This window comes from Staurois parvus, unplaced genomic scaffold (genome assembly GCF_062004578.1).
Source record: "Staurois parvus isolate SC_StPar_1 unplaced genomic scaffold, SC_StPar_1.0 ptg000002l, whole genome shotgun sequence".
Lineage (NCBI taxonomy): Eukaryota > Metazoa > Chordata > Amphibia > Anura > Ranidae > Staurois > Staurois parvus.
The window spans coordinates 2,584,322-2,606,335 of NW_028317798.1; the positions used below are offsets into that span (position 1 = coordinate 2,584,322).

The following is a 22,014-nucleotide window of genomic DNA, read 5'->3' on the forward strand; positions in this document are numbered from 1 at the left end:
CGGCTAGTATGTGCAGCAACCTGTATCAACCAATCATTGAGCAGTATTGATGTGCAGTAACCTCTATCAACCAATCAGTGATCAGTAATCTCTAGCAGCTAATCAGTGAGCAGCAATGATGTGCAGTAATCTCTAGCAGCCAATCAGTGAGCAGTAATGATGTGCAGTAACTTCTAGTAACCAGTGAGCAGCTAGTATCTGCAGTAATCTCTATCAAGCAATCAGTGACCAGTAATGATGTAAGGTAACTTCTAGTAACCAGTGAGCAGCTTGTATGTGCAGTAACCTCTATCAACCAGTGAGCAGTCCTCTATCAACCAGTGAGCAGTAACCTCTATCAACCGATCAGTGAGCAGCAATAATGTGCACTAACCTCTATCAACCAATCAGTTAGCAGTAATGATATGCAGTAACCTATAGCAACCAGTGATCAGTAATGATGTGCAGTAACCTCTAGCAGCCAATCAGCAACCAGTAATGATGTGCTGTAACCTCTAGCAAACAGTGAGTGGCTAGTATCTGCAGTAACTTCTAGTAACCAGTGAGCAGCTAGTATGTGCAGTAACCTGTATCAACCAATCAGTGAGCAGTAATGATGTGCAGTAACATCTATCAACCAATCAGTGAGCAGTAATCTCTAGCAGCCAATCAGTGAGCAGCAATGTTGTGCAGTAACCTCTAGCAGCCAATCAATGATCAGTAATGATGTGCAGTAATCTCTAGCAGCCAATCAGTGAGCAGCAATGATGTGCAGTAACCTCTAGCAGCCAATCAGTAAGCAGTAATGATGTGCAGTAATCTCTAGCAGCCAATCAGTGAGAAGTAATGATGTGCAGTAACCTCTATCAATCAGTGAGCAGTAATGATGTGCCGTAATCTCTAGCAGCCAATCAGTGAGAAATAATGATGTGTAATAACCTCTATCAACCAATCAGTGAGCAGTAATGATGTGCAGTAATCTCTAGCAGCCAATCAGAGAGCAGAAACTTCCCGTTTTGGGTGATGTTCCCTGTTAGTGTAGAAGAGATATGCTGGGGTTTATTTACTAAGGCTGGAGAGTGTAAAATCAGGCCCACTTCTGCATAGAAACCAAACAGCTTCTAACCTCACTTTGCTCAATTTCGCTATGGCAATAAAGCCTGGAAGCTGATTGGTCTGTGTGCAGAAGTGAGCCTGATTTTGCACTCTCCAGTCTTAGTAAATAAACCCGGCTGAGTCACCTCAGCATTATAAATCCTGTTTTTGCTTTTTTACCTAAAGTTCCACTTCAAGTTAAAAGTACAATACTAAGAACAAAAAATAACTTTATTCTCCAACTCCGAACATTTCCTGTGGTGTGAATGAGCTTTATTAGTATCTGTGTATTGTACAGAGCAATGTATCTGCGTGTTTCCATTCTGATGGAAGCCTCCCGTACACACGTACCAGTGCTAGAGGGTGAGCTAAGGCCAGTCACGTTGTACAACACAGGACACGCCTCTCCAGTGATTGTGCACTTGGAAGAACTTTATCGACAAGGAGCGGAACAACAGAGGGCGGAAGTGGTCAGAGCTAGTCGCCCGGCACCGGAAGTCGGCTTACTCTCAGGAAAGATGGCAGACGTGACTATGCGCTTTGCTCCTGTCGGCGGGTTTGAGTTCGGGAACTGCAGGCGGTGAGAGAGAGCGGGAGTAGAGGGTTTACCGGGAGGGGGAAGTAGAGGTTGTACCGGGAGCAGGGGCTGCGATGGAGAACAGGAGGAGGGTTGTCTGATGGGGATCCACTCTAAGGAGAGCCTGGCGGCTGTGCTGAGCCCGGGAGAAGTCTTCCATCACTCAGTCCTTTCCATTCCTGTAAAGGCCACGTTCCATCTTCAGCTACAACTGAGAGCAGCACTGCCTTTTATTTATATACAGAGAGGAGTTGGATTAGTACTCTTGACAGTTTTTATTGCAGCCTGTGCCCCCATTAGGGTGATCCCCCCCCCCTCTATTGTCCTGCTTCCCATTATTATTGCGAATCCTAGTAAAAGGAAATGCCTCCTTTTAGGTTGTCCCCAGAACAGGACCCTTCCAATGGGGACACTAGTTCTGGTGACTTCCAGGGGTTCCCTCACTTTGGAGGGTTTCCTCTCACTTCCTGTTTTGGCTATGGGACAGGAAGTGAAGGGAATTCTCCCCAGTGGTTATAGTCCTCCTGTACCTTAAATGGTACAAAAACGAGGTTTTGCCTTCAGTTCTGCTTTGACTGTAAGCCAGATAAATACATTTCATCGCAACAAACGGTGGACACACAGAATTCCAAGCATGGTAAATTTTATATACACTGCTCAAAAAATTGAAGGAGCTCTTAGAAAACACATCAGATCTCAGTGGGGAAATATCTCCTGCTGGATATCTGTACTGATATGAACTGGGTAATGTGTTAGAAACGTAAGAATGCCCCATTGTTTGATGGAAATGAAAATGATCGACCTACAGAAGACTGAATTCAAAGACCCCCCGAAAATCAAAGTGAAAAAATGATGCAGCAGACTAGTCTATTTTGCTGAAATTTCATTGCAGCAACTCAAAATGGTATTCAGTAGTTTGTATGGCCCCATGTGCTTGTATGCATGATTGACAATGTCTAGGCATGCTCCTAATGAGACGACGGATGGTGTCCTGGGGTATTTCCTCTCAGATCTGGACCCAGGGCATCACTGAGCTCCTGGACAGTCTGAGGTGCAACCTGGCGTCGTCAGATGGACCAAAACATGATATCCCAGAGGTGTTCTATTGGATTTAGGTCAGGCATGCGTGGGGGCCATTCAGTGTTATCAATTCCTTCAGGAACTGCCTGCATATTCTCGCCACATGAGGCTGGGCATTGAAGTGCACTGGGAGGAGCCCAGGACCCACTGCACCAGCGTAGGGTCTGACAATGGGTCCAAGGATTTCATCCCTATACCTAATGGCAGTCAGGGTGCCATTGTCTAGCCTGAAGAGGTCTGTGTGTCCCTCCATGGATATGCCTCTCCAGACCATCACTGACCCACCACCAAAATGGTCATGCTGAACGATGTGGCAGGCAGCATAACATTCTCTACGGCTTCTCCAGATCTTTTCATGTCTGTCACACGTGCTCAGGGTGACCCTGCTCTCATCTGTGAAAAGCACAGGGCACCAGGGGCGGACCTGCCAATTCTGGTGTTTAATGGCAAATGCCAATCGAGCTCTCTGGTGCCGGGCAGTGAGCACAGGGCCCAGTAGAGGACATTGGGCCCTCAGACCACCCTCATGAAGTCTGTTTCTCATTGTTTGGTCAGAGACATTGACACCAGTGGCCTGCTGGAAGTCATTTTGTAGGGCTCTGGCAGTGCTCATCCTGTTCCTCTTTGTACAAAGGAGCAGATACCGGTCCTGCTGATGGGTTAAGGATCTTCTACGGTCCTGTCCAGCTCTCCTAGAGTAACTGCCTTTCTGCTGGAATCCCCTCCATGCTCTTGAGACTGTGCTGGGAGACACAGCAAACCTTCTGGCAATGGTACGTATTGATGTGCTACCCTGGAGGAGTTGGACTGCCTTTTCAACCTCTGTAGGTTCCAAGTATCGCCTCATGCTACCAGTAGTAACACTGACCCTAGCCAAATGCAAAACTAGTGAAAAAGAGTCAGAAAAGATGAGTAGGGAAAAATGTCAGTGGCCTCAACCTATAAAATCATTTCTGTTTTGGAGGTCGTCTCATTGTTGCCCAACTAGTGCACCGGTTGTTAATTTTGTTAACACCAAAGTAGCGGAAACTGATTACCAAACCCCTCTGTTACTTAACTGACCAGATCAATATCCCAGGAGTTTAACTGACTTGATGCAAAACTCTGATTAAAAAGTGTTCCTTTAATGTTTTTTGAGCAGTGCAGTAACAGGGGGCCTGCTTGGACTAATGTGTATTCCATACCTGACTGATGTCCCTGTAAATCTGACATAGACCCTGCCACACCAGTGATCTCCATTTTCTTCTGAGTCATGCACTGAAATGCCTCACTGCTGTATTGTGAACACAGGAGGTCACCTGCTTGTCAGGGGCACCATTCAGAGGAGGCAATGCATTTTTTTTAATGAATACAACGCGTCCCCTAATTGGATTAGGCAGGGCAGTGACGTTTTTCTCTCCACCTTGCCCATTCAGAGAATGCTTTGCAGTCATTCAAAGGATGCAAAGCATTCTTTGAATGGTGCTCTTGCCAATCAGGCGACCTCTTGTGTTCACAGTGCATCAGGCCTTTCTCTCAGCAGATGACGCAGAAGCTAGTGGAGATCACTGGGGTAGTGCTGTCTGCTTCATTAATTTCCATCTTCCAGGGACATTGGCCAGGTATGGTATATACATACTGTGACCTTTATTGGATAGCTTGGGGGCATGGCCTGGGAGGAGCCTGGGCTAAGGCCGCTGTTTACTCTTATCTTAGATCAGGGGTCTCCAAACTTTCTAAGCAAATGGCCAGTTTACTGTGCTTCAGACTTTAGGGGGGGCCAGATTGTAGCCAGTAGGAGTAGAAAATGCCCCAGCATCAGTGCTCCATCATTGGTGTTAATAGTAGGAATAGTGCCCCATTGTTGATATCATTGAGAAGAATAGTGCTCCATTGTTGATATCAATGAGAAATATAATGCCCTTGATCATGTCAGTAGAGGGAATGGTACTCCATCACTAATGGCAGTTTGTGGAATAGTGCCCCAATTGCCAGATAAAGGCAAGCAAAGGGCCACAGTTTGGAGACCACTGTCTTAGATCAAGCTATTTGGTGTGTGGCATTTCCGCTTTCTCTATGGCATATACAGTTACATTGGGCCAATATAACTATGTATGTGTGTCATGTGACTGGACCAAAGCAGCCTGAAAATAGGTAAGTATAGAGCTTACTCTTACACATGTTAGGGGAGGAATCATTTTTTAGATTAGTTAGCTTTATCCAGGAATTCTACTTGGAGGGGATAGTATTAGGCCTCAGTCACATATGAGTTTAGACTGAGGATTCCTGTGGGAGACTTGGTGGAGTTGATGTACACAGCTGCAGGTGGGAAGCCCCATACAGAGCAATGAGAAGCTGACAGCACTTGCAACCATTTATATGTACCAAGACATGATTGGTTCTGAAAGCAGCAGTTAAAATCCAGGGCCAATTATCCGCAGGTAATTGCTGTATGTCCAGTTACATACAAACTGCTGTCAGCCTCACATTGCTTTGTATAAACTAGCACACATTAGGGCCTCATTCACAGCTATGTTTAGAGGCAGACTACAAAATCCTGTTGGATGCTCAGCGGGCTATATGTGACCAGCTGTGGGGGGGGAGGCCACAAACAGTTGCAAGAAAAAGTATGTGAACCCCTTGGGATTACGTGGAATTTTGCATGAATTGGGCATAAAATGTGCTCTGAACGTCATCTAAGTCACAACAATAGAAGAACACAGTCTGCTGAACATAATACTACACAAACATTAGATGTTGCCATGGTTTAATTGCACATAACATGTAAACATTCACAGTGCAGGGAGGAAAAAGTATGTGAGGCCCTAGCTTAATGACTTCTCCCAGAGCTAATTGGAGCCAGGAGTGAGCCAACCTTGACTCCAATCAGTGTGATGATAATGGATGTGTTGCTGACAGCTGTCCTGCCCTTAAAAAACACACCTGTTTTGGGTTTACTGGTTTCAAGAAGCACTGTCTGATGTGAACCATGCCTCGCAGAAAAGAGCTCTCAGAAGACCTACGATCAAGAATTGTTGACTTGCATGAAGCTGGAAAGGGTTACAAAAGTATCTCCAAAAGCCTTGATATTCTGTCCACAGTAAGACAGACTGTCTATAAGTTGAGAAAGTTTAGCACTGTTGCTACTCTCCCTAGGCGTGGTCGTCCTGTAAAAATGACTGCAAGAGCACAGCGCAGGATGCTGCATGAGGTAAAGAAGAATCCCAGAGAGTCCGCTAAAGACCTACAGAAATCTCTGGCACATGCTGACATTTTTGTTGACACATCTACAATAAGGAAAACATTAAACAAGAATGGAGTACATGGGAGGACACCACGGAGGAAGCCATTGCTGTCCAAAAAGAATATTGCAGCACGTTTGAAGTTTGCAAAAGAGCACCTGGATGTTCCCCAGCACTACTGGCAAAATATACTGTGGACAGATGAAACCAAGATTGAGTTGTTTGGGAAGAACACACAACACTATGTGTGGAGACAAAAAGGCACAGCACACCAACATCAAAACCTCATCCCCACTGTAAAACATGGCGGAGGGAGCATCATGGTTTGGGGCTGCTTTGCTGCCTCAGGGCCTGGACGGATTGTTGTCATTGATGGGAAAATGAATTCCAGAGTTTATCAAGACATTTTGCAGGAAAACGTATGACCATCTATCCGCCAACTGAAGCTCCGCAGAGGATGGGTGATGCAACAGGACAATGACCCAAAGCATACAAGTAATTCAACAAAACAATGGCTGCAACAGCACAGAATACGCCTTCTGGAGTGGCCCAGTCAGAGTCCTGACCTCAACCCGATTGAAATGCTGTGGCATGACCTTAAGAGAGCGATTCACACCAGATATGCCAAGAATATTGCTACACTGAAACAGTTTTTTGTGAAGAGGAGTGGTCCAAAATTACTCCAGATCATTGTGCAGGTCTGATCTGCAACTACAGGAAACGTTTGGTTGAGGATATTGCTGCCAAAGGAGGGTCAACCAGTTATTAAGTCCAAAGGTTCACATACTTTTTCCTCCCTGCACTGTGAATGTTTACATGTTATGTGCAATTAAACCATGGCAACATCTAATGTTTGTGTAGTATTATGTTCAGCAGACTGTGTTCTTCTATTGTTGTGACTTAATGACATTCAGAGCACATTTTATGGCCAATTCATGGAAAATTCCACGTAATCCCAAGGGGTTCACATACTTTTTCTTGCAACTGTACAGTGAGAGGCCAGTAGCTCCCACAGCTATTTGCATGTAGCCAGACATACAGGGATTATCTGTGGATGCAAACTGTTGATAATCCACAAGTGATTTGTGAATACATGTAAATGGCTGTGAATACTTTCAGCCTCTGATTGCTTTGTATGGAGCTTCCCATCCACATCTGATCACATACACCCTGCTAATGCTCCCTCAGATGTTCTTAGTCTGCCCCTAAATATGCATGTGAATGAAGCCCCAAGATGTGCTTGCTCATTCCTATGAAAAGACCAACAATAGATCTTTTTTATCAGAGGAACTGATTGTGTCAGGGATGTTTTGTATCCACATATGTGCTGTGTCTATGATATAATATGTCACTCCTTAAAGGAGAATTGGGGCCAAAGCTCTTTTGGCTTTACTTCTCCTAAGAATCACAGGAGCGCACTTCGTTTTACGCTCCTGTGACCCAGACTCAGCTAACAGAACGCAGTGTGATTGCCAGAATTTGCATCGCAGGGGTATGGAGAAAAAAAGGGCCCTGCGACTTTTTGGTGTGGATGCGATTTTAACCATTCAAAATGTATGGCTCAAATTGCACCGCACAAACATCGCATGGGATTTGCAAAGGAATGTGGTGCAATTCCTGTGCGAATTACATGCTGTGTCCCACACTGCTCAAGTGTGAACCTAGACTTAAATAGAATGTATTTAGTGTATTTAATCTGAAGGTTCAGTTAGGTTTTGAATAAAAACTGTATTACTGAGGATTTCTCATGTTCCAAAGCTCTATAGTTTAAGCTGGCCATACATGGATCGATATTTGGCCAGTTCAACATCTATCGATCAACTTGTGTTAGGTTTTTCCCGAGTGATTCCCCCATTCACATCTAATTTGTGGATGGGAAAATCTGTTAATTTTTTTCACTCAATCATGTACTGATCTGAATTTAGTCTCTCTTGAGAAGAGGAGATGAAGGGGGGATATGATCAACATGTATAAATACATCAGTGGTTCATATACTGAACTCGGTGTAGAGCTATTCACCCTGAGGTCATCACAGAGGACAAGGGGGGACTCTACATCTGGAGGAAAAGAAATTTAATCTCCAAACATGGAAAGGTTTCTTCACAGTGACAGCTGTGAAAATGTGGAATAGACTTCCTCAAGAGTTGTTTTTGGCCAGCTCAGTGGATTGCTTTAAAAAAGGCCTGGATTGTTTCTTGTATACACAGACTATAACTGGATACTAACATTTATAGGTAAAGTTGATCTAGGGAATATCCGATTGCCTCTCGGGGGATCAGGAAGGAATTTTTACCCCTGCAGGAGCAAATTGGATCATGCTTTGCTGGGGGTGGGGGTTTTGCCTTCCTCTGGATCAACTGTGGGTGTAGGATTATAACTTTTTTTTTTTTAATGGTTGAACTGGATGGACTTTGGTCTTTTTTCAGCCAGACTAACTATGTATGGCCTTAGGATACAAACACTAGTTGAACTAGCATGAACTGAAAGTTTGTTTGGGCATTAACCTCCCTGGCGGTATGATTATTTCAGATTTTTGGTGCTGAAAGCGGTACCATTTTTTTGCATGGAAATATGTATTTTTTTTATTGTAGGCTGTAATTTTTAGGAAAAACTCACTGAAATCTGTCCGAACAAGAGTCTAGTAAACATCCCGGGTATGATAAAATTTGAAACACAAAATCATAAATTATAATTTAATAAATCATAAAAATAATATAAAAATAATAAAAAATTTAATTCAATAATATAATCAAACCAAAAACACTGAAATGTGAAATAGAGCGCCAAGTTCGCACATCGCTGAGCAAAGTCGCAAAATTGTTTTCAGTTTCTGATGACGAATTTCCCCCACGAATCATTATCACTCAATTCTGTAAGTGGTTCTGATTTACTATCGCTGTTCTCTAGCTGATCTAAAACCGCTTTTGACCTAAAGGGACACTTTTTGGACGCCATGGACATTTCTCAGTTTCCAGGCAGAAAGAACAGACAAAATGCAGGCAGGGCGCAGGACAAAGCACTAGGGACAATATGTATGTGAAATAGGTTGAAACAGCAATGTTTTACTGTGTAAAATGAAAAAAAAAAAAAAATGACATTTTTTAAAATTTTTAAATTTCCCGCCGCCGGCGGCGGCGCCCGTACGTCCCGACGTCACAGGGACAGGACACAGAAGCCGGATGCCGGCATCGGCCGGAGGAGATGGCCGGGGACGCTGCAGGGGACACATCGTGGGAGCGCAGGGTAAGGTAAGTGAAGAACACATGCTGGAGCAGCGCCGCATGGTATTCCCGAGTGTAGCTCGGGGTTACCGCTTTTGGTACTGAAATGTTACCCCGAGCTACACTCGGGAATACCGCCAGGGAGGTTAAACATCTTGTATAAAAGAATCTATTGCTTCTCTTTTCAAAGAACAAGTAATCCTTTATACACAGGTTTTGGGCGATAAAGTGGCCAGAGTTAAGTTGGCCATACACTGTACAGTCTGTGTAATCTCTGTACAGTCTCCATTAGATTAATGCAGGCCATAGATGGGTCGTTAATCGGCCAAATTTTCATCCACATAAAAAAATCGGCCGATAATCATGCCGTTAGTGGGGCTAGCCCATCAGCCGTTTTTCGTGGCTGTCCTTATTTATTTTTATCGGTTATGCTGCAAAATGGACATGGATGGCAGCATCGGTAACGGGGCTGACAGATTTCTCGTTTATCGGCCGAAAATTCGGCCAATAAATGGCCCGTCTATGGCCTGCCTTACTAAAGCTGTGTAATATGAGAACAAGCCTAAGCAACTGATTCAATTAGTTTTAAATTGGGAAGCACTACGTAATGGTAGATCTAAAGGAGAGTGTACAATCAGATTGCATACTGTAAGGCCAGTCTTTAAGAATTAATATAGAATGTAAAGAAAAAAAAGCCACCAGAGGTAAAAAAAAAAATAAAAAGGTAGACTCGATCAAGCTCTTGGTATTTTTCTGTCATCCCTTTTCTGTGTTTTCTCTCTTTTTTTTTTTTTTTTGTACTTTAATTCAAGTGGAACTCTAGCCAGACCCATATATGCATACTACGTTTTAAAATGTTTATTTCTTCTCAGAAGATCTACAAAATATCAAGGCAGGTGACTAATTTAAATGTTTGTTTCATAGAAATGCTCTTCTGGAAAAGGAGTTCTTACAGAAAGGACACAAGCTCCTCGCAGCTCGCAAAACCGGCACCACGATTGCTGGAATTGTATTCAAGGTATGATTACCAGCATGTATGCTGCTGAGAATGTTTGATTTATTGCTTTTTGTACATGGTAACACATTTACAGAAATATGTTGTGCAAACCAGATTAATAAGAACATACATACAATCCATGGCTCTGCTCACTCTGGAGTATAGCTAATATTTTATATAGCTGTTCAGACTAGATTGTTTTCATCTGTTTCATGGTGGAATAAAAATGTGTTATACTGCAAACGTAAACGCTGACATATTTTTGTCTTAAAGGACTTGTTACACCCATAACATGCTCCTATGCACCCACCTCCCTCTGCCAGTGCTCTCATCTGTGACAGCGTGCAAGGGATCTTCCTCATGCACCCGCTGTCACAATTTGAAAATGGTGCAGCTGTGCGGGCTACTGCCCACATGGCTGTGTCATTCATTCACAGTTTCTTGATAATGAATAGACTTCAAGTGCCATCAGCCATTGCCACTGACAACTTGTAGTCCTCAATAAACTGCAAGGGTGCCGTTGAGTGCTCTTGTAGTTCATTGATTCCTCCTGTCATTCAGGAACTGCCTGCCTGTACAGGCAGACAGTGTACTGAGAGTCTGCAGGATCATAGCATTGCAGTTGTGATCTGCTGATCATGGGGTAAGTGCCTTACAGGCTGCAGTTGAAAAAGAAAAGAAAAACAAATGCACATTTTTTTTTTTAATGTGCAAAAAGGTGTGCTTTTTTTTTCTTTTTTTCTTTTTTTTTTACAAAACGTGAAACCACTAAAGTGGAACCTCACTTTTTCAATCAACATTGACTATTTTTAATCCTTATGTTTCCAGCATTAGTAAATAGGAAAGTATATAATATTTGTGTTTTAAATTGTTTACATTTCTTTAGTTGTTTCCTGGTTTCCAGGCCTTGGCATATGCTGTCATATATCCTAGGAGTTTTCAGGAAGGTAGGAGGGGTTTACTCAACTAGGCACACCTTCCAGTCTGCATGCCTGAGCTAAGGGCAGATGGATTGCAGGAAGTAAATGCTACATGAATCATCTGCCCTTATTTAAGATGGCCACGGCCAGAGATGCTAGGAGTGTTTTTCTAAGTGATTTCTCAGTAAAATAAAGCACAGAAACATGGAAGGAAGGTGGAGTTTGCTTTGAATATTTAAAATGAATTAAGTGGAGCTTTTAATTTGTTCACAGTGTATACAGCGTAGTTCTGCTTTAAATTGGAGGCTTAGTTTTACAACATATGTGGCACATATTGATTCTTTCTAAATGTTGTATCCCCCTGTAAAATCATTCTGGAATCTTCTGTTTTATCTAGGATGGGGTTATACTTGGTGCTGACACAAGAGCAACAGAAGGAATGGTTGTAGCTGACAAGAACTGTTCAAAGATCCACTACATAGCTCCTAATGTCTAGTGAGTATCTGTCTGAAATTTGTGTGCTCAGGATAAGGATCTCTTGATAAAGTTCTTGTTTTACGAATGCTATACGATGACCAGAACAAGTGCTCCATGTTTTGCAAAATGTCCTGTTTAACCATTGTAGATAATTTCTATGATAACCATTTAAAAGGCAGACACCCTGGCATGTACCGTATTTTTCGCTCCATAAGACGCACCTGACCATAAGACGCGCCTAGATTTTAGAGGAGAAAAACAATATTCTGAACCAATGGACTGCAGACACAGTACAGGGGATGACCAGAGACTGCGGACACAGTACAGGAGATGACCAGAGACTGCGGACACAGTACAGTACAGGGGATGACCAGAGACTGCGGACACAGTACAGGGGATGACCAGAGACTGCGGACACAGTACAGGGGATGACCAGAGACTGCGGACACAGTACAGGGGATGACCAGAGACTGCGGACACAGTACAGGGGATGACCAGAGACTGCGGACACAGTACAGGGGATGACCAGAGACTGCGGACACAGTACAGGGGATGGCCAGAGACTGCGGACACAGTACAGGGGATGGCCAGAGACTGCGGACACCGCACAGGGGATGGCCAGAGACTGCGGACACCGCACAGGGGATGGCCAGAGACTGCGGACACCGCACAGGGGATGGCCAGAGACTGCGGACACCGCACAGGGGATGGCCAGAGACTGCGGACACCGCACAGGGGATGGCCAGAGACTGCGGACACCGCACAGGGGATGGCCAGAGACTGCGGACACCGCACAGGGGATGGCCAGAGACTGCGGACACCGCACAGGGGATGGCCAGAGACTGCGGACACCGCACAGGGGATGGCCAGAGACTGCGGACACCGCACAGGGGATGGCCAGAGACTGCGGACACCGCACAGGGGATGGCCAGAGACTGCGGACACCGCACAGGGGTTGGCCAGAGACTGCGGACACCGCACAGGGGATGGCCAGAGACTGCGGACACCGCACAGGGGATGGCCAGAGACTGCGGACACCGCACAGGGGATGGCCAGAGACTGCGGACACCGCACAGGGGATGGCCAGAGACTGCGGACACCGCACAGGGGATGGCCAGAGACTGCGGACACCGCACAGGGGATGGCCAGAGACTGCGGACACCGCACAGGGGATGGCCAGAGACTGCGGACACCGCACAGGGGATGGCCAGAGACTGCGGACACCGCACAGGGGATGGCCAGAGACTGCGGACACCGCACAGGGGATGGCCAGAGACTGCGGACACCGCACAGGGGATGGCCAGAGACTGCGGACACCGCACAGGGGATGGCCAGAGACTGCGGACACCGCACAGGGGATGGCCAGAGACTGCGGACACCGCACAGGGGATGGCCAGAGACTGCGGACACCGCACAGGGGATGGCCAGAGACTGCGGACACCGCACAGGGGATGGCCAGAGACTGCGGACACCGCACAGGGGATGGCCAGAGACTGCGGACCTTTAGGGAGGGAGGGGGAACGGGTACCTGAATTTGACAGGTACCCGCTCCCACTTCCGCGGAGTTGTCCCTCCTTCTTCCCCCGGCGGCTTCTGTGACAGCCGAGTGCCCACTGCGCATGCGTGAGAAGCGCTGCGCTTTGTGAATGGCCCGGAGCCTTCTGGGACCTGTCGTGTCCCAGAAGACACCGGACCATTCACAAAGCGCAGTGCTTCTTGCGCATGCGCAGTGGGCCCTCGGCTGTCACAGAAGCCGCCGCGGGAAGACTGCAGTGATGGAGCGAGGAACAGGTGAGGTCCTGCAGGAGAGAAGAGCTGAGTGACCGGCCCGATATTCTGACATGGTGGCGGCAGAAATACCGGACCGGCCGCTTTAAATTCGCTCCATAAGACGCACTGACATTTTGCCCCCTTTTTGGGGGAAAAAAGTGCATCTTATGGAGCGAAAAATACAGTATACAAATCTACTGAAGCATTGCACTCAGTGCAGAAAAATAACTTCTTCCACTGCACACTATGGGCATGGTAAAGCAAACTTGTTGGTGCCTCCTATGTGCAGCTAGTCTTAAAAACCTTAAAGTTTTGGCGATTTGGAAGCCAGCTGTGGATGCATATTCAGCCTCTCTGAAACACTCTCCGGAATGGATGAAGGTATCTCCTGGCTTCCTAATCTTTAGAACTTCACTCTTTCACAATGTTGTCATACAGGTGGCAAAGACTGAACTGGATTTCAAAATCCACAACTTAAAATGGCTGAGATTAGGTATCTCTGGGCTGGGTTAGGTATATATTTATATTTTTACTATTGGTCTTTTCAGGGTTTTTCAGTGTGTTTTTTTTTGTTTTTGTTTTTTAACTGGAATTGTAACATTTATTTCCAGTTTGCATGTAGCATGTCACAGGTGACGTAGCTTAATTTAAATTTGTATGCTGCTATTGGCAGGTCAACCAGGCAACATTTAAAAAGGAAGAATCTTGCCTTTCTGGTGAGCTCATATTTCAAGTTATATTATTGCAGTGTTTAACCACTTGCCTATTGGGCACTCTTACCCCCTTCCTGTCCAGGCCAATTTCCAGCTTTCAGTGCTGTCACACTTTGAATAACAATTGTATGGTCATACAAAACTGTACCCATATGAAATTTTTATAAATTTTTTTCACACAAATAGAGCTTTCTTTTGGTGATATTTAATCACCTCTGGGTGTTTTATTTTTTTGCACTATAAACAAAAAAAAGACCAAAAATTTTGAAGAAAAAAGTTTTTCTTTATGTCTATTATAAAATTTTGCAAACGGGTAATTTTTCTGCTTCACTGATGTGCGTTGATGAAGCTGCACTGATGGGCACTGAATGGCAGCACTGACGGGCACTTTTTGGGCTGCCCTGATTATCAGTGTAGATGTCTCCTTTCACAGTTGCCAGTTATCGGTAGTACTTTCCCCACGCTGTGACAGTGTGAGGAAATTACTGTCGATTATCGGCAAGTGTATTTACATGGTGATCAGCTGTTGGACACAGCTGATCACGTGGTAAAAGGCTGTTGTAATTGGCCCTTTACCATGTCATGTGAACAGTTGTGTGCAAAGGACGTCATATGAGACCCTCCCAGAACTGGACAACTGCGCTGTTGCCGTCATTCGGCTAAAAGCGGCCAAGAAGTGGTCAAAGTGATCTTGTACTTTAGGCCATAGAGAGCAAGGTAGCAGATGCTTTTTAACCACTTGCCCTCCACCCTGTAGCAGAAATACTGTTATAGGGCGGCATGGCTTTGCAAAATCACATGTATATATGTGATTTTACATTTCCTGGTAGGGGGTGCTTGCATGCCCTACCCGCGCTGCCCTTGGTGGCTTCAGCTGTCGATCACCAGGTCCCGGCCCGTGATTCCCTGCCGACACCTGGCGATCGCCGAGTATCACTGACAGGGGAGAGGTCTCTATGTAAACAATACAGATCTGTCCCATGTCAGCTCTAGCACGCTGTTTTGTATTGCTCTGCATAGCAGGTAAAACACACACAGCACACTGTTAACCCTTTGATCGCCACATATGTTAACCCCTTCCTGCTCATTGTTATTAGTACAGTGTCAGAGCTTTTCATTAACACTAATTACTGTATTAGTGTCACTGGGGATGTCAGTGACATTTAGTCAGCTCTCCCCCAGTGTCAGAATGCCTGCCTCAGTCCTGCTAGAAGTTGCTGATCGCCGCCATTACTAGTATGAAAAAAAAAAAATCCAGTATATATACTGCAATTTTGTAGACACTGTAACTTTCACGTAAACCAATTAATTTACACGTACTAGGATTTTTTTTTTTCCGGTGATTGCCGAGTATCTCCGCTGAGGGATACCTGAATGTAAACAATACAGATCTCTCCCCTGTCAGCTCCAGCACACTGCTTTGTATGGCTCTGTATACCAGAGCCATACAAAGCAGTGTGCTTACAGTGAAGCACACACACAACACATAATGTGAAACAGAACACAGCACAGTGTTAACCCCTTCCTGCCCAGTGCCATTAGTACAGTGTCAATGCTTTTTATTAGCACTGATCACTGTACTGGTGTCACTGGGGATGTCAGTGACACCAAGTCAGTTCCTACCAGTGTTATAATGCCTGCCGCAGTCCCGTTATAAGTTGCTGATCGCCGCCATAACTAGTAAAAAAAAATCCAGTATATATACCGCCATTTGTAAACGCTATAACTTTCACATAATTTACATGTATGGGGGTTTTTTTTTTTTTAGCAAAGACGACACAGAATATATTTTGGCTTAAATTTATGACGAAATTTGATTTTTTAATTTTTTTACTGGACATGTTTAATAGCAAAAAGTCAAAAATATTGTTTTTTTTTCTCCAAAATTGTCTTTTTGTGTTTATAACGCAAAAAATAAAAACCGAAGAGGTGATCAAATACCACCAAAAGAAAGCTCCATTTGTGGGGAAAAAAATTTGTAAATTTAATTTGGGTGCAGCTTTGCATGACCGCGCAATTGTCAGTTAAAATAACTCAGTGCCGTATTGCAATAAATCATCTAGTCAGGAAGGGAGGGCAAGTGGTTAATCCTGACCCCCACAATTTGCTTTTTACTTTTCTGTCACTGTGTTCACGAAGAGAAGTGATATGATTTTCTTGTTACATCCAGCTATATGGGAAACAGTGATGCTGCGTAATGAGTTCCTGCTCAGACTCACAGCAATCTCCCATGGTCACAACTTGAAGCTTGCACAGGACTATTTCTCTTTGTTTCTGTGTAGCCGTGGGGGCCGGGGGGTTCTAGTAAAGTATAGTTACTTTACCATGCATGGGCAGAACACAAATTCAGTTTTGATTGTGCTTGAACAGGTGTTTATTATTGTATGAAAGAGTATGTAAAGCTAATTCTTTGTTTTTTTTTGTTTTGAGTGAGGAAGCATTAAAACAATTTTTTTTCATTTCAGGCATCTTAAAATAGATAAATTTTACAATATGAGTACATGAAAACCTTTGAAGTGGTATAGTTTTCACATTGTTGTAAACATTGTACTGAGCTGTGAGACACTGGGGGTTATTTACTAAAACTGGAGAGTGCAAAATCTGGTGCAACTCTGGATAGAAACCAATCCGCTTCCAAGTTTATTGCCAAAGCTTCATTGAACAAGCTGAAGTTAGAAGCTGATTGACTATTATGTACAGCTGTACCAGATTCTGAGTGCACCAGTTTTAGTAAATCTATCCCAATGTCTGCTTCCTTGTTAGACTGATGAGAGTATGTGCTACTACATGTAATGACTTAGCTGGACTCTGTCTAGTCTTACATGAAGAGGTCCATTTTTTATAACAACTTAAAAATAGGAATAACAAGGTTAAATGGGTTGTACCGTAAAGTGGTTGGCTTAGGTTGAATTGGGGGGAGCAGAAATGTTAAAATCTAATTTGTGCATTGGGGTACAGAATGTATTAGAATATCTAAAATGTTAGTGTTATCACAGGCACAGGGAGTGAGGGAAATCTTTTCAGTGGGGATACCTGGTGACATCTGTCTAAGAAGGAATTTCCCTCATTTTGGAGCAATTTCCTCTTATCTCTGTTGTGTCTTTGGAACTGGAAAGGAGTTCAAAAATCTTGTGATGAAATATGGACAGAATAAAAAATTCACAAGGGTGAGTTTTTTTACTTCTATCTATAAGGGCTCGTTCACACCATGGTGCAGACATAAGTTTTTCTGCATGCGTTCAGCAAGGGCACCATGAAAACAATTGTTCTCTATGTGCTCTTTTCACACCACAATACTAGTATCACGTGCAGATTTTTTTTCTGCACAGGAATCTGCAACGTGTTTAAAACTCATTGCGATGCACAAGAAAACTGATGTCTTTCCAAGTGAAATCTGAGTGTCAGTTTCCATCAGGTTTTCTGCATGTATGGTGTGAACAAGGCCTAAAAGTTTTGGCTTTACAAAATATGAGCATATACATTTAGTATGGCCACGAATAAAAGTAAGATTTATTTTGAGTTTTTACTCTTTTTTTTTTTTTTTTTTGTTTTCTTTTGTTTTTGTTTTTTTTGTTTTGTTTTTTTTTGTTTTAAATAAACAAAAAAATCCGGAGAAATCTTTTGACTGAAGGCCCATAGTACAGTATTACAAACGCATGCCAAAGCTGAAAAACTGTGTTCAAGATTTCTTTTATCTTCTGGCATAGGTTAGGGGTGGCACAGTGGCTTAGTGGTTAGCACGTTTGCCTTGCAGTAAATGGGTCATGGGTTCGATTCCCGACCATGGTGCCTCCTGCATGGAGTTTGCATGTTCTCCCTGTGCTTGCGTGGGTTTCCTTCGGGTGATCCGGTTTCCTCCCACACTCCAAAGACATGCTGGTAGGTTAATTGGATCCTGTCTAAATTGGCCCTAATATGTGTATGAATGTAAGTTAGGGGCCTTAGATTGTACACCCCTTGAGGGTTAGGGACTGATGTGAATGTTATATGTGTAAAGCGCTGCGTAAATTGACAGTGCTATATAAGTACCTGAAATAAATAAAATTATCCATGAAGGATTACATTGTTTTAGTGTGTTGGTCAACTCGTAGATATACATTGTGAGATGGAGCAGTAAAGCACAACCATTGTGTAGCACTTCAAAACAGGAAGCAGAGTCTGCATATGTAATGAGCAATTATGGCTGCATGTATTTACATATGTAGTTATTGATAGAAAAGAGATCAATTTGAAGTATTGATATTATAACTAATATATATAAATAAATAAAATTGCAATTGTTATACATTCCATTTGAAATTAATGTCATGGTGAAAAAACAAAGTTGCTAGCAGGTGGAAAGTGTGCACACCTAGCGCTGACTGCAAATACTTGCAGCTACTTCTATTGCCACCTCTATACCCAATTGTCGGGCTGTTTAGAACAGCTCAGACTTTTTTGGGTAATGTTGACGCTTACCCAAGCCCTTCTACCTGCATGACACCTCACTGAACAATAGGTCTGTATAATAGGTTGGAAAGGATGGCAAGTTTAGTCACTTTCAACAAATGCTGGAGCTTTGCCCAATTAAAATGGTCCAGCCCATTTAAAGTGACATTCATTCAAGTGAGATTTCTGATAGGATGTACTCTGTCCATTGTAAATTTGACATTTTGTTTTACCAACATGAATCAATCTTTGTTTCCTAGTTGTTGTGGTGCCGGGACAGCAGCTGATACAGAAATGACCACCCAGATGATCTCTTCCAACATAGAGCTGCATTCTCTCTCTACAGGACGTTTGCCTAGAGTAGCGACTGCTAACCGAATGCTGAAGCAAATGTTGTTTAGGTAAGAAAAGCTTATGGATATAAAACTCATGGCAAACCTGTACTGGCGATAAGCTGAATCAGTGAACATGATAACTTAAAAGCAAGCATTATGAAGAGCCTCAACATACATTCTTTTACCATTCCAAGTACCTAAACCTGGCCAGATTTAAAATGCCTGTCTCCATTTTTGAGGGCAGAAATTCAACAAATACCACATCAGTGCAAAACAAAAATCAGAACTTTTCTAGGCCACAGAAAAGCTTGCTTCAAAGAAAGTGGGAAGATGGGGGGTGCGTTGCAGCTGAGAACAGAGCTGAAGAAATATCAGTCATTACTCCTTCATTATCTAGTCAGCAGACTACTCAACTGTGTTCCTTAAAGTATTTAGAATTAAAATGTCTCTTTGTAAAGTAGCTTTTTACCTTCAATCGGCAAAGTGTGTTCCACATTTTCTCCTTGTTTGCAGTCAATCGCGCTTGTTGGAACCAGTACTCTGCCTGTTGTAGACTGATAAGGCTACAATGGGCCATTGTGAGATTCTAAATTAGTTGTCAGTTGTACCCTAGCGGTCCCACACAAGGACCAGAAGGCTACTTGGTGACACAGCCTCTTCCCTTTGCAAACCAAAATTGTTATGAGGAAGAAGCTGGCCACCCCATCATTGGTACCCAAGGCCAGTACTGTTCCTAATCCTGGGTGATTGTCAACGCCTTTCTCCAGTTGCCACCTTCCCTTTCTGTCTAGTCTAATGATGTGGACGATGGAGACCGCACTGATCTCTCCACAGCTTGTGCATAGCACACACACTCAGCTCCTAAAGCTGGCCATGCACTAGTAGATTTAGAAAAATTCTCAGGAAACTTGATGATTTGGCATATGTCATTTGAAAGTACTTAAAATTTTGCTTTCTGTTACAGTGCCTTTAAAAAGTATTCATACTAGTGGTGCACTGAAATGAAAATTCTGGTGCTAAAACCGAAAATTCAGAATGCACTTGGCTGAAAACCGAAACAGAAATGCACAGTTTTGAAAAATGAATATATATTTTTTGGAAAAAAATACACTGAGTAAAAAAAACAATATATACTCCATTTCCTTTGTAACATGTGAAAGAGAATGTTAAGGCGAGTAAATAGATACCCAACATGTCACGCTTTAACATTGCACATGCTTGTGGAATGGCATGAAAGTGCGGTACTTAAAAATCTCCATGGGTGATGCTTTCAAAATTTCTACAGGTTAGCAGTGTAACATTACAGAGGAGGTCTAGTGCAAGAATTATTGCTCTTGCTCTGACGTTCGTGGCGATACCTCACATGTGTGGTTTGAACACAGTTTACATATGTGGACATGGTCTATGTATGCGTTCACCACTACGTGCAAGCATGGGAGGACGGGAGCACTTTAAATTTTTTTTTTTATTTAATGTTTTGTGGTTTTTTTTTTGTGTTTGTTTTTTTTGCACTGTCCCTTTAAAAAAAAAAAGTAATCACTTTTGTTCTTATCACAAGAAATGCATGCATCCCTTGTGATATAAATAATTAGTGGCGGGTCCTCTTTATGAAGAGATATGGGGTCAGTAAGACCCCACATCTCTCCTCTACAATGTAAAGCATTGGATCAAAAAAAAAAGCATTGATCCTAGTGCTTTAAAAAAAAAAAATGTCCAGAACAGGAAATGACATTGCTCCGGTCCTCCAAGGGCATAGAGATGAGTGGCGGCCATCTTTCCTTGACTCATCTGTATGCCCAGCGCCGGGATCGATGGTTTCTCAGGTAAGACTGAGAACTACCGAGTGGCGGACGGTAGTGTCAGCAAGGGACGGCAGCGATGGGCGGGGTTTTTACGGTACCTCTATCGGTGGTTTTTTTTTTCATTTCGGCAAACAGCCGTAAGGGGTGTTTTTGGCCGAAGCGTTTCGGCCACTGACATTTCGGTGCATCCCTAGTTCATACCCCTTGACATTTTTCACATTTTGTCATGTTACAACCAAAAACATAAATGTATTTTATTGGGATTTTATGTGATAGACAAATACAAAGTGGCACATAATTATGATGTGGAAGGAAAATGATAAATGGTTTTTATTCAGCCCCCTTTACTCTGATACCACTAACTAAACTCTAGTGGAACCAATTGCCTTCAGAAGTCACCTAATTAGTAAATAGAGTCCACCTGTGTGTTATTTAATCTCGGTATAAATACAGCTGTTCTGTGAAGCCCTTTAGAGGTTTGTTAGAGAACATTAGTGAACAAACAGCATCATGAGGCCAAGGAACACACCAGACAGGCCAGGGATGAAGTTGTGGAAGTTTAAAGCAGGGTTAGGTTATAACAAAAATATCTTAAGCTTTGAAGATCTCACAGAGCATTGTTCAATCCATCATCCAAAAATGGAAAGAGTATGGTACAACTGCAAACCTACCCAGATATGGCCGTCCACCTAAACTGACAGGCCAGGCAAGGAGAACATTAATCCGAGAAGCAGCCAAGATGTCCATATTAACTCTGGAGGAGCTGCCGAGATCCACAGCTCAGGTGGGAGAATCTGTCCACAAGACAACTATTAGTTGTGCACTCCACAAATCTGGCCTTTATGGAAGGGTGGCAAGAAGAAAGCCAGTGTTGAAATAAAGCCATAAGAAGTCCCATTTGCAGTTTCCGAGAAGCCATGTGGGGGACACAGCAAACATGTGGAAGAAGGTGCTCTGGTCAGATGAGACCAAAATTGAACTTTTTGGCCTAAAAGCAAAACGCTATGTATGGCAGAAACTAACACTGCACATCACCCTGAACACACCATCCCCACCATGAAACATGGTGGTAGCAACATCATGTTGTGGGGATGCTTTTTTTCGGCAGGGACAGGAAAGCTGGTCAGAGTTGATTGGAAGATGGATGGAGCCAAATACAGGGCAATCTTTGAAGAAAACCTGTTAGAGTCTGCAAAAGATTTGAGACTGGGGCAGAGGTTCATCTTCCAGAAGTTCAACAACCCTAAACATACAGTCAGAGCTACAATGGACTGGTTTAGTTCAAAACATATTCATGTGTTAGAATGGCCCAGTCAAAGTCCAGACCTAAATCCAATTGAGAATCTGTGGCAGGGCTTGAAAATTGCTCTCCACAGACACTCTCCGTCTAATCTGACAG

At 43.5% G+C, this 22,014-nt stretch overlaps 1 protein-coding gene across 1 annotated transcript in view; it reads left to right on the forward strand.

The window, feature by feature from the left end:
* Positions 1 to 1,504: 1,504 nt before the first annotated feature.
* Positions 1,505 to 22,014, forward strand: part of LOC149474726 (proteasome subunit beta type-7-like) — a 122,669-nt gene continuing 102,159 nt past the window's right edge. The window contains exons 1-4 of the mRNA XM_089666417.1: positions 1,505 to 1,654; positions 10,098 to 10,191; positions 11,488 to 11,585; positions 18,739 to 18,879. Coding sequence (XP_089522543.1) covers positions 1,593 to 1,654; positions 10,098 to 10,191; positions 11,488 to 11,585; positions 18,739 to 18,879 — 395 coding nt within the window. The 5' untranslated portion in view covers positions 1,505 to 1,592. The remainder of the gene's footprint in view (positions 1,655 to 10,097; positions 10,192 to 11,487; positions 11,586 to 18,738; positions 18,880 to 22,014) is intronic.